This window comes from Oncorhynchus clarkii, chromosome 9, assembly GCF_045791955.1.
Source record: "Oncorhynchus clarkii lewisi isolate Uvic-CL-2024 chromosome 9, UVic_Ocla_1.0, whole genome shotgun sequence".
NCBI lineage: Eukaryota > Metazoa > Chordata > Actinopteri > Salmoniformes > Salmonidae > Oncorhynchus > Oncorhynchus clarkii.
The window spans coordinates 22,083,286-22,098,556 of NC_092155.1; the positions used below are offsets into that span (position 1 = coordinate 22,083,286).

At 43.6% G+C, this 15,271-nt stretch overlaps 1 protein-coding gene across 2 annotated transcripts in view; it reads right to left on the reverse strand.

Annotated features, from left to right (window-relative positions):
- Positions 1 to 15,271, reverse strand: part of LOC139416094 (adhesion G protein-coupled receptor L3-like) — a 356,247-nt gene that overhangs the window by 115,984 nt on the left and 224,992 nt on the right. For both annotated transcript variants that reach the window (XM_071164365.1, XM_071164366.1), the window contains one exon: positions 5,639 to 5,989. In XM_071164365.1, the coding sequence (XP_071020466.1) occupies positions 5,639 to 5,989 (351 nt within the window). The remainder of the gene's footprint in view (positions 1 to 5,638; positions 5,990 to 15,271) is intronic.

Below are 15,271 nucleotides of genomic sequence, written 5' to 3' on the forward strand. Positions count from 1 at the left end.
AATCTGTCGGTGTTTGTCTGTGTGAACATATACAGCGCGTCACTATTACTCATATCCGAATTAAACTACCACGTACCTTAAAACCAATTGCCCTTTAAAGTGGAACTGACAGCGTTTTAAACTACTTTGCAGACACGAAACAGACAAGCATAACATCAGTAAAAAAATTGATTGAATTCCCAGCTTGTGCTACAAAAGCAACTTTATAAAACGTTTAGAAAAGAGTTTCTGTTTGGAGATAATTACTATGACGTAGAGTGAGGCATTGTTGGCAGAATAGACGGGTGCCATTCAACGCATGACTAATATAATTCAACAATAAAATAACATTCTATTGGACACACACACATATTTAGGAGATGGCATTGCTGGTGTAGCGAAATGCTTGTGTTCCCAGCTCCAACAGTGCAGTAGTATCTAACAATTCACAACAATACACACATGTAAAAGAATGGAATTAAGAAACATGTACACTACCATTCAAAAGTTTGGGGTCACTTAGAAATGTTCTTGTTTTTGAAAGAAAAGCACCCTTTTTCTCCATCAAATTAACATCAAATTGATCAGAAATACAGTGTAAATGACTATTGCAGCTGGAAACGGCCGATTTTTAATGGAATATCCACATAAGAGTACAGTGGCCCATTATCAGCAACCATCAATCCTATGTTCTAGTGCCACGTTGTGTTAACTAAACCAAGTTTATCATTTTAAAAGGCTCAATGTCAACAGTGAAGAGGCGACTCTGGGATGCTGGCCTTCGAGGCAGAGTTGCAAAGAAAAAGCCATATCTCAGACTGGCCAATAAAAAGAAAAGATTAAGATGGGCAAAACAACACAGACACTGGATAGAGGAACTCTGCCTAGAAGGTCAGCATCCCGGAGGCGCTTCTTCACTGTTGACATTGAGACTGGTGTTTTGCGGGTACTATTTAACGAAGCTGCCAGCTGAGGACTTGTGAGTCGTCTGTTTCTCAAACTAGACACTGTAATGTACTTGTCCTCTTGCTCAGTTGTGCACCGGGGCCTCCCACTCTTTCTATTCTGGTTAGTTTGCGCTGTTCTGTGAAGGGAAAAGAACAGCGTTGTACCAGATCTTCAATTTTCTTCAGCCCCCTGAGGTTGAAGAGGCGCTGTTGCACCTTCTTCAGCACACTGTCTGTGTGGGTGGACCTTTTCAGAACGTTAGTGATGTGTACGCCGAGGAACTTTAGCTTTCCACCTTCTCCACTGCAGTCCCGTCGATGTGGACAGGGGCGTGCTCCCTCCACGATCAGCCCCTTTGTTTTGTTGACATTGAGTGAGAGGTTATTTTCCTGGAACCACTCTCCCAGGGACCTCACCTCCTCCCTGTAGGCTGTCTTGTCATTGTTGGTAGTCCAACAAATATTGCCATCAGGTTGTAAATCACAGCTGGCCTGGTACATTGTTTTCTGCCTCCATTCGGGATGCACTGATTCAGTTTCAATGTTTCAGTTTCAATGACTCAATATTTTGGTCAAAAACGGACGAATGTAACTAAGGCTGGGAATGTCAATACAATCAAACTAGCAAGGGCAATGATCACAATCTGTCATAGCATGGCTAATAGGCTAGCTTATCTACTTAGGTAGCTATTTATTTAGCAAGATTAACACAGAGCCTAATGTACTGGGAGGATGTTGTCATTGGACGATGGGTGAGTGGCCGACTCCCCCCCATATTGTTTTCTGTGGCTACAGCTGGCTACAGCTACAGCTAGAGACGCAGGGGTCATCTGGTTAGCTTGCAAGAAATTACAGTAATTACTTTGCTAGCTAGCTATGCTGAACTTCAACGACTCGTATCCACAGTTAGCATATCTCTGAGTTTTTTCAATCAAATGTATTTGGCATCGGTCAAATGTTCCAAATCAGTCGTCAAAACGTGGGTTGGGACAAGCATGCTTTGGCAGGCAAGATGCAGAAGGGCGAGCAGGCTACTATTCCCTATCCTTTTATCAGTGAAATGTTGATGGCCAACTATAAGCTGAGAAGGTTTATCTACTGTTCCCTCGTCAGATTTGAGCTCATCTCGCTCTGGCTAACAGTCGTTTATCTTGTTGTTGATGATGTGCATAGGGAACAGAGAGAGAGATGCTTTCATGATCACATATTTGCAGAAATCCATTCAGGTGCATTTTTGTGGCTTTTGGCGAAGGCGTTCTAATAATCTAAAGTCACGCTACTGCCTGTAAACACACAGTCCAGTTCAAAGTTCAATGTGTGTAGACTCCAGTCCTGGACAAGACAGATGTTTTTAATGGGGTTTTATTTACTGCAGTGTCTAGCACAGCTGCTTTCCCCCTCTGTATTGCTATAGAATGTTCACCGATGCCTTCCTCTGTCATTCCCAAACATTCTACGAATGTATGAAAAGGTGAAAATGACCATGTGTCATTTTGTGCTCACTCGTCAGAAAAATGTTTTAAAAAATAAACTGTCACATTCTTCCTGGGGATGTATATGAACCGATTTGAATAAGATTTCATGTTTCTAAAATGCTGTCAGTTCCACTTTAATAATAACATACAACAAATAAATATAATTGGGATATGACAAAGGAATAGAATCTACTGGTTTCATCTCCGCATGTTAAATGAAGCCCTAATTGTTTTGTGGTAGCACTTCAGGGCCTACAGAGGTATCCTGGATCGTGTGTGTTTCTAGTAATTAAGAGTTGAAGCACCTCTTTATGTGTTAAACGGGTGAGACGGTTGAACTCTGTGCAAAAAATACACCAAACTGTGTTCCAATTAAGTCAGATATCCTGGAGTTCGTTACGAAAGGTCAATTAAGGGTGCCTGAGGGAGAGGACTGCTACTGACGGGGATGTGGAGTGACGTGTGTGTGTGTGTGTGTGTGTGTGTGTGTGTGTGTGTGTGTGTGTGTGTGTGTGTGTGTGTGTCTCTGTCTCTGTCTCTATTGGGCCACACAAGGCCTCTGAAACCAGGCCAAAAATAGGACTGCGCCCCCACCAGAGCTTCTACTTACTCTGTGTATAAACTGGGATTGTGTCTTTATCATCTAATCAACGACACTATCAGCCAGACTAAAACAGTACACAGCAGTGTTCCAAATGGCACCCTATTCCTTACATAGTGCACTACTTTTAACAAAGAATCCTATGGGACGGGATTAGGGTGCCATTCCCTTTAGAGTGCTATTCCCTCTATAGTAATGCACTATAAAGGGAATGGGGCGCCATTTGGGATGCATGTTATGGTAAAGGGATACAGAGAGAGAGGAAATTGGGTTCCAAATGTGGGCTATGGCGTTGATAGTGTTTATATTCAATCTGTGTATTTTTATAAACTATTAACTTCAGGACTCTGTCAAGGAAAAATGCCAGTCTTCGATTTGTACACGTTTATGGGCTAGAGGAGGAGGAGACAGACTGATAACATTAACTGATTTAAACTTTGACTGACACATCATTTCCTTCTAGTCCTTCTTGGACTGCATTACGTTTGATGGGTTTATCAGATAGACCTCCACCTGAGGGGAGGGGAGAGAGTATGGGAGAAAGGTGGAGTGAGGATGATTGATAGAGTGAGTGAGAAAAAAAAGATGGAGAGAGAGGGGAGAGAGAAAATAATGGAGAGAGAGGTGGTAGGGATTTGAGGAACCTCAAAGCCGTCCACGCGTCGGCAAAGTGGTCTGAAGTGTGGTGGGCTTTAAAGAGAGACACGCAGAGCGGTGGTGGTTGTGTGTCCCTCATCTTGCTGTACACCGGCCATCGTCGGGATGGTGTCGCCAGTTAAAAGAGGAGAAGGCAGCGAGAGACAAAACGGTCCCCACCCCTGGTTGTAACATTTCTGTGCTCGTATTCAAAAAAATGTCTTAAGTGCTGATCTAGGATCAGGTACCCCCTTGTCCATACAAACTTATTCATTATGATCTAAACAGCAAAAATGACCCTATATCAGCACTTTGACTTTATGAGTATGGAACAAGTCACAATGCAAAACTTAAAATATATTGATACGGTTTCTAATGGCAACATTTACAATAATCTATTCCATCTGTCCTTGGTATCACGCTCTAATTTTGGTTTCACTGCATGACCAGAAGTATGTGGACACCTGCTCGTCAAACATCTCATTCCAAAATCATGGGCATTAATATGGAGTTGGTCCCCCTTTGCTGCTATAACATCCTCCAATCTTTTAGGAAGGCTTTCCACTAGATGTTGGAACATTGCTGCTATAACAGCCTCCACTCTTCTGGGAAGGCTTTCCACTAGATGTTGGAATATTGCAGTAGGGACTTGCTTCCATTCAGCCACAAGAGCATTAGTGAGGTCGGGCACTTATGTTGGGCAATTAGGACTGGCTCGCAGTCCGCGTTTCAATTCATCCCAAAGTTGTTCGATGGGGTTGAGGTCAGGGCTTTGTGGAGGCCAGTCAAGTTCTTCCAACCCGATCTTGACAAAGCATTTCTGTGTGGAACTCGCTTTGTGCACGGGGGCATCGTCACACAGGAAAGGGCTTTCCCCAAACTGTTGCCATAAAGTTGGAAGCACAGAACCGTCTAGAATGTCATAGTATGCCTGATCTTAATCTTAATATGTTGGTATCCATTTCTTTTGATCTGTGACAAAGGAGTAGAGAAAGAAACGAGTGAAGTGGCACCTCATGAACACAAAGTGCCTGGCCCTCGTTAAAGAGCACACACACACAACTGTGTTTAGTGTTAATTAATTAGGCTAATTGTTTCCTGGGAGTGAGGAAGCGGAGGGGAGGATTCCGCCTCGTGGTTCCATATGTGTGGCTATCTTTAGCTCTCCTCTCTCAGCGAGTCTCTCATTAGGCGAGGGGGAGGGGCGAATGCATACAAACAAAACAACAAACCTGTAAATAACATTCGGCCGTGTCAACCACCACACTTCAATATGCCGTACAGAGTTGGGAAAAGCAACGCCAGAATGTGTTTGACGACAGATTTTGGTTGGAAAACTGAAGGGATTAGTTGAGTTCATTGTAAGACTTAAATTCAGAAATTCAGGTCCTGTGAGAAAGTTTTGACTTAATGGTTAAGCTCATCCTTTTCCGATCAGCTCCATTCCCGAGGGAGGCCAATTCAGGGGCGGAGGATTCTGGTTCGTCTGAGGGCCATGGCTGTCAGTGGTCATCATTATGTACAATTTCAATATTTTCTCGTGTTCTTCTTCTACCTTGTTTTTATTTCTCCTGCTTTTTTTGTTCTACCTTGTGTTATTTTTAGCACTACATTGGTATTGATTACTGAAATTGTTGGGTTTGGAGCTTGCGAGAACGGCATTTTGCTGCACGCGACACTGAAACTTGAAACTTGTTGGTTCGATTCCTGCAGTGATCACTAATCTATTTTTTGTGATACTTCAGACATTCCGCACATTGCATGTACTACGTAGTGCTTTAAGACATCGCTTGAACTCACACCAACATATGTTACACATACAGACATTTAAACCAACATATTTGTTGCACTGGTAAGGAAATGTATCACGGACAGCGATTAGCTACATTTGGCTATTACCACAGTGAAGGCCTTTGGTTGACATACATTTACCAGGGCCCAGTGAATGTTCAATTTCAGACGCACGGGAGCCACAGACTTATGTAGAACAAGCCCATTACCTATTGTTCCAGTCGGGCATGGTTGCCTCGCCACCAGTCCCTGTCTCATCTTGGGCCAGGACACGTCCGACATGATCATGGGATTACAGTAGTCAACGCTGACGTTGGGGAGCTTGGAGGACGGGGACGTCCTTGTGTTTCCCCCTGGGATATTGCCGTCCGCTGGCGGAATTAGCGGCGGCAGGGTAGTCGAGGTGGGTCGCGGTCGCTGGGCAACGGGGGTCGTTGCAGAAACCCTGGTGGTCGTAGTGGTGCTGGTTGTTGATGTGGTCGTCGTGGAAACCGTCGTCGGTCGAGTTGTAGTCCGTGTTGTCGTGGTATCCATAAATACAATCACAGATGAAGACGATTCTGTATTAGGAGGGAAGAAAGAGTAAAATAAAAAGCCCCGTCTCTCCTGTAGAATTAAGTGAGAAATAATATAGCATTCTAAATGGAATAAGGATAGAGGGATAGCAAAAGAGAGAAAAAAATAGATTTCAGTCACAGTTAATTTATCTCAAGAGGCAAATTTATTTCAGGCCTGGTTGCAAAAATAGGTGTTCCATTTTTCCACCACCCCCCGTCCCGTCGGTTTAAGAGGCGATAGTTCAACCTGGATCAATTGGATCTGGCAGGTGTGGCTTGGATATGTAGGCTAGTTTTCTGCCGAGGAGCTGGCAGACTCCTGCAGCTAGGCAAAGACACACAGGCATCCATTTCCAGCTATGGTTTGTTTGTGTGTGTGTGTGTGTGTGTGCACCAAGTCAATAACAATATTGGAGCTGTATGAAATTCTGGGTGTGGAGGAAGACAATGGTGACGTATAGGACATTGTTTTTCTTTGTCTCCCCACGGATACACATTATTTATTTATCTTTTACTTAACTAGGCATGTCAGTTAAGATCCAATTCTTATTTACAATGACGGCCTACCCCGGTCAAACCCTAACTCGGACGACTCTGGGAAAATTGTGCACCTCCCTATGGGACTCCCAATCACGTCCAGTTGTGATACAGCCTGGAATTGAACCAGGGTCTGTAGTGACGCCTCTAGCACTGAGATGCAGTGCCTTAGACCGCTGCGCCACTCGGGGGCCTCCTGATTCTCTCTTATCTTGTTTCCCTGAGGTCTTGAGGAAAGCGCTTACACACACACACACACACACACACACACACACACACACACACACACACACACACACACACACACACACACACACACACACACACACACAATAAGGGCACAAAATGTATTTAGAAATGAGCATCTTATGAATGTGTGGTCTAGGCTCAGACGCAAAGAAGCCGGGGCCAAGACAGATAGGTCAGGGCTCATAACACTCCAGCAAACAGTGGGAGAGTGAGTGGGCAGGCAAATCAATGAGACAACACACGCACACAAAGTGGAGGGGGTGGGATACTATAATGGAAAAACAGTCCACTCTCTAACGCCGCAGTGGCCATTATCTTTTATCTTAGTGGAAGCCAGGATAATTGGAGTTGGGACCATAGTGGAACTTAGCTCTCTAGAGAATGGAGGTTAGTTCCCTTAGCCACTGTGACGCAGCAATCCATTCCAAATGCAATCATGAAACAGACGTTTGGTTTTCTAATAGTTACCTGCAGCATAAGTGACAAGTGTGGTGGATGATAATTCCACTTTAAACATAAATGTGGATAATGCAGGATTCAAGTAATTGGTCTTCGTTAGAGTGCTACAAAAACACAGACCATGTGTCGGCCTGTAGATAAGATTTCTTTTTTTTATATATTTTTTTTTAAGTGAGGCAGTCAGTGTAGGTTGGTGTATTGAGGAAGAGGAGGATGGTTCGCTGTAAAATGTAGAAAAGTCATGAAAAAAGAAGATCCTTGGTACAGTTTAACACTATGCCCCTGTCTGTTATTATGGGCTAGTACTATAGCAAAACACGTGAGTGCAGCACACTGAAACAACATTTGTTGAGCTGGGGCTATTAGCTTACTGAGACCCCCGGAGGTATACCCTGTGGTAAAACACATTCAAGGACATTCAGCAGCAAACAAAGATGTCCCACTATTTGATTAAGTACATAGTTTTTTTGTTTTTGTTTTGTGTGAATACTTTAGACGGATCAAGACTTCATTCTCTCCAACAAAAAGAGTGTTTTTAAGATCTCTAGGTATCTGTACTCTGCAATGGAGCCTCCATTGCCTTAACAAGTGTCCTATTTAATCAAAAGGTAAACAACACATAATCAGAGGTAAATAACACCGTTGCACCTCGTTCGTAATGCACATTTCATGACGTTGCTTTCGCCTGCACACAAAGCATTCGTGCACATCAAAGTTAACTAGAGTATATACAGCCATCGTTGATAAAACACAATGTGTACATATGTACACACACAAAATATGCACGCAAGCGTGTAATTCATACACACATTATACACACACACACACCCTCATGTACGCACTTACACACAAACACATCCAAGTGAACACACCACACACACTCTCATCAGCCCTAATGTTTCAAACAACTCTCCTTATACAGGCCAGTCACAAGTGAATGAACGCAGAAATAGGCGTTTAACATTTCCCCGTGTCAAAGACGTCGCCATCTGCAATGACGGTAATGCACAAACATTAATCTCTGCTACCATGCACAACGAAGACTCCTGCAGAAAGGACCACATGGACATCGACATTAAATCACAGAGCACATCTTTCCATTAACTTATTCATGGTACTTTTCATTTATTCATCCATTTTGGGACGAGTCTCTCTCCTATCACATAGTAACACTTGTGTGGCGAGGCCGGTTTTAATTTCCCTTGAAACGCATTGTGATGGACCTCTCTTGGGCTGAGGGTTCTGTCCCAAATGGCACCCTATTCCCTACGTGGTGCACTACTTTTGACTAGAGCAAGGTGCGCAGAGTGGCCAATTGGGATAATGATAAAAGACCGGGCCATGATTGGTATCATGCAGGGTGGCTATTTTGAATTCCCTGGGACCTTGTTAAGTTTGTATTTGTGATACAGTACCATTCCCATTTCTTATGATACAGGCCAATTATTTCCTATTTCAGAGATGTGTTATTCGAAGAGGGAGCAGGCAACCGTGACCTTAAACCAACAATGTTCACCAATGAACACACCATCAAAATAGAGCCTTTTCAAGTTGCACAATACCACAAGGAGACTATTGCTACAATGACCATATACATTTGACTTCACCACATATCATACTAACAACGCTCCAATAGCAGATATTCAATCTACATCTACTGTATAGTTCCGGCCGTGAGTTTCTATCGAACAGCAAGTAGACCTAACGCTCTTGCTATGTCAAAGAAATGCTCCAAGTTTCCGATTCTACAATCTCGGTGATTGGGTCTTTTTCTTGTAGAAGAGCGTTGCATTAGAAAACCCTTCACGAGAATAGAATAAACCTGAAACTCTATCAACCATTCCGTAAATGATAAAAAGGAAAGGGTTTACCTCCGCGTTTAGAGAATACCTCCAAAGGTTGTGACCTTTCCCCTTGTTATAGGGAAATACTGACAACAAAGTCACTACAGTAGATTGTGTGAGAGAAGGCAGTTATGGCTAGAATTAAAACCAGGAGAGTGATACAAATAAAATAAGGGCTACATGATAACCAGTACGCTTTTGAAAAAACACACTGTTTGGCTATTCTAAATAACAACATTGTTAGGGATATGTTTTGCTCTAAAAACCTGTTCCCACAGACTACTACTATAAGAGGCAGAGGAGTTCTGAAAAACAAAGAAAGCTCGACTATGTCCTTGAGCAAAGTTGTGTATTCTGCACGAAGCGATTACAAAAAGGACAAACGGGTCGGTAGACACTCGTGTTTTGGAAAAGTCTCGTCGCACAACCACTACAAGGACATTCTGTTGTGCTCCGTTGGTTCCCTAATTTTACCTGGGAGCAACAAACACGGTTCAGGGTTCAAGTTCAGCGGCTATGTGAATAGAAACTTTGTGTTCACTTTGTATTCTCAGAGAGAGTCATCCTTAACCTTACACGGCAGTTTTAAATGCCTAAAACATGCTGCTTGGTATCGCATTGTTGTGACTCATGTAGAGGGAAGAAAGAAACCAAAAATGGCCTTGGAGATATGATTGTTGTGCAGGGCTTGAGTGACCTGTTTATTTTTGCTTTGTCAGTTTAGTGTTCCTATTTCAAGCTTCACTAGGTTTTGTAGAACCTTGGAATTCCATCACTTGGAGGAGACATTGTTTTTAAAGGATTCCTAAAGAGGTTAGTTTAAAAAGGAATGTACACTGGCTACTAAGCACATCCAGCAAACCTCCACAGGTGCAGAGTACACATTATGTCAGAGGAAGGAGAGAAAGGGGAAATAAGCACAATACTAAATACTTATCTCGTGGTTTAGTGGCTAAATTGCAGCCACATGAGACTAAATAAAAAATGGAACCCCCCCCCCCCATCAATACCACAATATTGTGATCACTTCAAACGTTAGAGGTCAATTGTTAAATTCAGCCATACATGCTCTGAAATCCATAACTTCAAACCCCCAAAATGACAAAAAGATTTTAATTTTGTTTTTTTATAAAATAAAACAACCCTGCAGACTTCTAATCTTAATCTTCAACTCTGAACTGTGAGAAAAGGACCCCATAATCAACATTTCACTGTCAGTCTACACCTGTTGTTTACGAAGCATGTGACGCATAAAATGTGATTTTATTTACGTAACATCGCTTCCTCGCAACACGCCATGATACCTGCTAATGTTTCGCCCTCCGACAGAGCTGTGTGCTCCATTTCAAAGCAGTCCTTCCTGCATAATTAGTCGTCCTCCTTTATTCTCCCCAGGCTTTTACGGTAGTTACAATTAGATGAACCTTCCACTCGGTTTCAGGAATGGGCCCGTTATTTTGAAACGAATTTGCTTTTAATGACATCATTTCCTATTGGTGAGATCAAAAGAAGAGAAGTAGGCTTTGGGGGGGAAGGAGAGAGCGTCTCACAGGATAGGGACTGTCAGTGTAAGGTTAAACTCAATTATACATTGTTAATATTTGAACTCTGTTCACAGCTTTCTGCTTGTCTTGAAACTTAAACCTCCACTGGGATTCACCTCAATCAAGTGTAGGCGAGATACTCTAAACCAGAATCAACAAATCCTTATTTTTTTTAAAGGAAGACAATTATGACAAAGTGTGAATTGTGTCATAATATCACTTGCATAAAGAAGACAGTGGTGAATAACTGATTGAATTGTTGATGCTTTTATCATTTCATTGTTGGTTGAATTTGTTTTTCATGAACTACATGTTACCTGTTGTTGTACAGGCTCAACATACTAAGGAAGCGAGCGTTCGCTCGTCAAAACACACAGCTCTGTCGGAGGGCGAAACAAGGAAGTGTTGCAAGGAAGCGATGTTACGTAAATAAAATCACATTTTATGCGTCACATGCTTCGTAAACAACAGGTGTAGACTGACAGTGAAATGTTTTATTTGATTTATTTCACCTTTATTTAACCAGATGGGCTAGTTGAGAACAAGTTCTCATTTACAACTGCGACCTGGAGAAAGATAAAGCAAAGCAGTGCGACAAAAACAACAACAGAGTTACACATAAACAAACGTACAGTCAATAACACAAGAGAAAATAAATAGAACAATCTATGTACAGTGTGTGCAAATGTAGAAGAGTAGGGAGGTAAGGCAGAAATAGGCCCTAGAGGCAAAAATTATTACAATTTAGCATTAATACTGGAGTGATAGAAGTGCAGATTATGATGTGCAGGTAGAGATACTTTGGTGCAAAAGAGCAAGAGGGTAAGTAATAATATGGGGATGAGGTAGTTGGTTGGGTGTGCTATTTACAGATTGGCTGTGTACAGGTACAGTGATCGGTAAGCTGCTCTGACAGCTGATGCTTAAAGTTAGTGAGGGCTATATAGGTCTCCAGCTTCAGTGATTTTTGCAATTCGTCCCAGTCATTGGCAGCAGAGAACTGGAAGGAAAGGCAGCCAAAGGAAGTTTTGGCTTTGGGGGTGACCAGTGCAATATACCTGCTGGTGTTCGTGCTACGGGTGGGTGTTGCTATGGTGACCAGAGAGCTGAGATAAGGCGGAGCTTTACCTAGCAAATACTTACAGATGACCTGGAGCCAGTGGGTTTGGCGACGGATATGTAGTTGGGGCCAGCCAACGAGAGCATACAGGTCACAGTGGTGGGTGGTATATGGGGCTTTGGTGAATGCTGACTTAGGGGTCCTTTTCCAACAGTGCAGAGGTTAAAGATTAAGATAAGAAGTCTGCAGGGTTGTGGTTTTTATTTTGAATCATTTTGGGGTTTTGAAGTTATGGATGGGGGGGGGGGGGGGGGTTCCATGTATTTTTATTTCGTCTCATGTGGCTGCAATTTAGCCACTAAACCCTGAGAGAAGTATTTAGTATTGTGCTTATTTCCCCTTTCTCTCCTTCCTCTGACATACTCTTATAAACCAACTAACCCAATTATGCTGTAGCCATGACAACACCAGTTCATACCAATCGAAGAGCAGTCAATGACACACAAAACTATTTTCGCTGTCTCAATCCATCCTTTCTCTATAATGATAACGCATTCAGTGGTAAGCCACACATATCCCCCTATTTGTTCTGGTCACCCCCCCCCCCCCACCATGCTGTGCATGTACTGGAGCGGGTAGGTAAATGATGATGAAACTCCTGTCGTTTAATGGGCCTTTTGTGGCAGGCCCACAAATCTGTCAGTGGGGTCCGGTGGTAAATGATGCATGGAAACATCCGGTAATACCCTGATATCATCTGACATCAGGAAGCCATAATGGATGGATGGTGGCCATTGTTTGGAAACTAATTCCTCATCCCGGCTCCCCGAGACTACAGAGGGCAGCTGTGGCGGTCACTGCGACAGGGCCGAATGCACTGGTACGGGGGAGCATCCTGCCGCTCACTCAGCTTCTTCAATGCGCATACACAAATGGACATGATAGTGTACACACACACACACACAAATACAAATGGAGCTACATGGACGTTCGTGCACACCTGCACACATGCACACAAACCTACAGTGTGCGCACACAAACGCACACACAGAAAGAAGCACACATACAGTATAGCACAACCGATGACAACAGGGCCCTGCGAGGCCTGAAATGAGGGACGCTGAGAGCTATCTAGCTCATTCTCATTTCCAGAGACAGAGTCAGACGGGCTTCTGAAAAACCTGCACATGTCTAAATAACCGTGGAGAGGTTGAAAGCAGGGAGGGAAGGAGGGGAGTGACAGGGGAAAAGGGGTAGCAGGACACAGTGTCTCGCTCCCGGTCAAAAAGCCTAGAGTCTGGATTTTGAAGCGTGGCCGATTGGATAATACAAAGCCTCTCAGTGACAACTCCAACACTGCTGTTACCAGGGGGATTCTTCACAGGAAACGACAGTGGCCCAGATCCACTCCACTAATAAAAGGAAAAGAAAACATTTGGGGCCGTTAATAATATTGACAAGACAAACCTGTGCGTCAATCTAAGTAACACAATAAAAAAAATCCCCATCAAAATCCTGCAGCGCCTCTCCCCCCCGCAAAAAAATATTGGTCTTCTCACGAAAACGTCTGTCGAAACAAAGGCACAGCGGAGTCAAACCAGTGTCTGCTTCTCTTCTACGCACAATGTGGTTGCTGTTTAATTTCTGCATGTGTCAGGGGAGACGGATGGGGTGGTGGTCTGAAGTGAAGGATCACCTGGCGTTCCCTGGAACCGCACAGATGAGCTGTGTATGATTTCTGGATCAAGGTACAGCCCGTTGTAGAGGATGAATAATGAACCCTCCCGGTTGAGGAAGCAAAACGTGCAAAACGTGCACCACGTGACGCATAAATGGGACCGCATGGATTTTTGGGGCCCGGGAAGAGTAGCCGCTGTGTTCACAGCAGCTAACGGGGATACTAATAACATACTAAATAGTCAAATGGAACGTTTATGCCATGTTTCAAAAGGATGACATAGCAACTCGCCTGCTGGCCGCGGCAAGAACTAAGCTGGTTCGCCGTTCAAATAGATAACGTGATGTTTACTACCCGTGAGGAACTTGGCTACATCTGAAAGCTGCGCAGGACGTGGCGTGGATAGGGGAACACCAAGGGACCACATCATCTATAGTAGGTTGTACACTGTATTGGAGTACAGCATGAGCAATACAGCATTTTAAAGCCAAACAAAGAACTCGAAAGCAAGCGACACTGCCATGCGGCAAATCTCAAGCTACATACCCAACACGTTTCCATTGTGTTTCCACTCCCTTGGTTTGGGACAAGCCTGTGTCCATGAGACTAATACACTGCTATTGTAATCCTCAACCCTGGACACAGTTTTGCTGGTGACTCACCCTGGACATGGTTAGCCTACCTCATTGGGAGTACGCCAAGTGTTTAATAAGCATTTAGGCCATGTTGCCAAGCTGACAAGATCATAAAACAGCATGAAAGATAATAAGAATTCAAGAAGCTTTTTCTGAAACAGCATCTGAGGATCTAGATAGTAAGGCAACAATGTATTCATGAATGCATTCCAAGACTTCAGGCGTAGAGCAAATAATAGCACACTTAAGCAGGTAGTAAACACACACACAGACAGAGGAGGTCAAAGGGCAAAAAGTTGTGTCCTAAGTGACCTGCTGGTTAACAAGGCCAAACAACAGTTGCTCTGTCAGTCTGCATCTACCTGTTAGCCATTCTTATTCAATTAAGAAAATCTCTGTTACTACTGACAGGGCAAAGACTGTCAGGCCTTGCCCAAAACATGCCAGCCTCAGTATGAAGGTTGATGCCAATGTCTCAGGCACCCTCTGGCACACGCTGGAACTCTGCCCCGGCCAGATGGCAACATGTGGCACGATTACAGCCGGCCCGTCAGACAGTGGAGGGTATCGGTGATGCCAACTGTGTCGCCTGTGCCACAGTACCCGTCATCCGCAGATGGCTTGAGATGACAGAGAAATGTCAGAGGTTTTGCGACCCATGTGGGATATCCGGAGATCAACGGTGCTTGCAGTGAACCAACAAAGCAGATCACATGGAGAGGGATCATTGACTCTAGGGATACATATTAATTTAGAGACATAACACTGGACAACCGTCTACTAAGAGTGTTTGCTAAATGACCTGAATGTAATTAACAAGGCATGGACAGTTCAGAAGGGAAACCTGAGTGTGGTGATGTCAGCGGATATTGCACCAGTTGGATTCACACTAATTACACGTGGTCTACACGTGGTCTAAATAAGTTGACCAGTTCTACACATGCTTCCTCAATGCCCGGATGTCACACGCTCGCATATGCTGGTGTCTCTTGCTGCCATGTTGCTGTAACTAGCTGTTCCTTCCGTTTCTGATATCCCATCACCACCCCAGCCCCCAACTGGGTTCTGTGTTTCTTCCTTCAGAGGATAACGATATAGAGTATTGTGCTCACTGCCTGTGGTGATATTATCATAATCCCATGATGCTTCGCTCTGGCAGTGAGCTATCCTGAAGGAGTAGAGACATGCTTTGTTATCTTTTCAATAAATGGTTAAATGTACACGTGGTGTTCTCTTTCTAAAATGTCCTAATTAAACGAGTCCTCCTTTCAAAAAACAC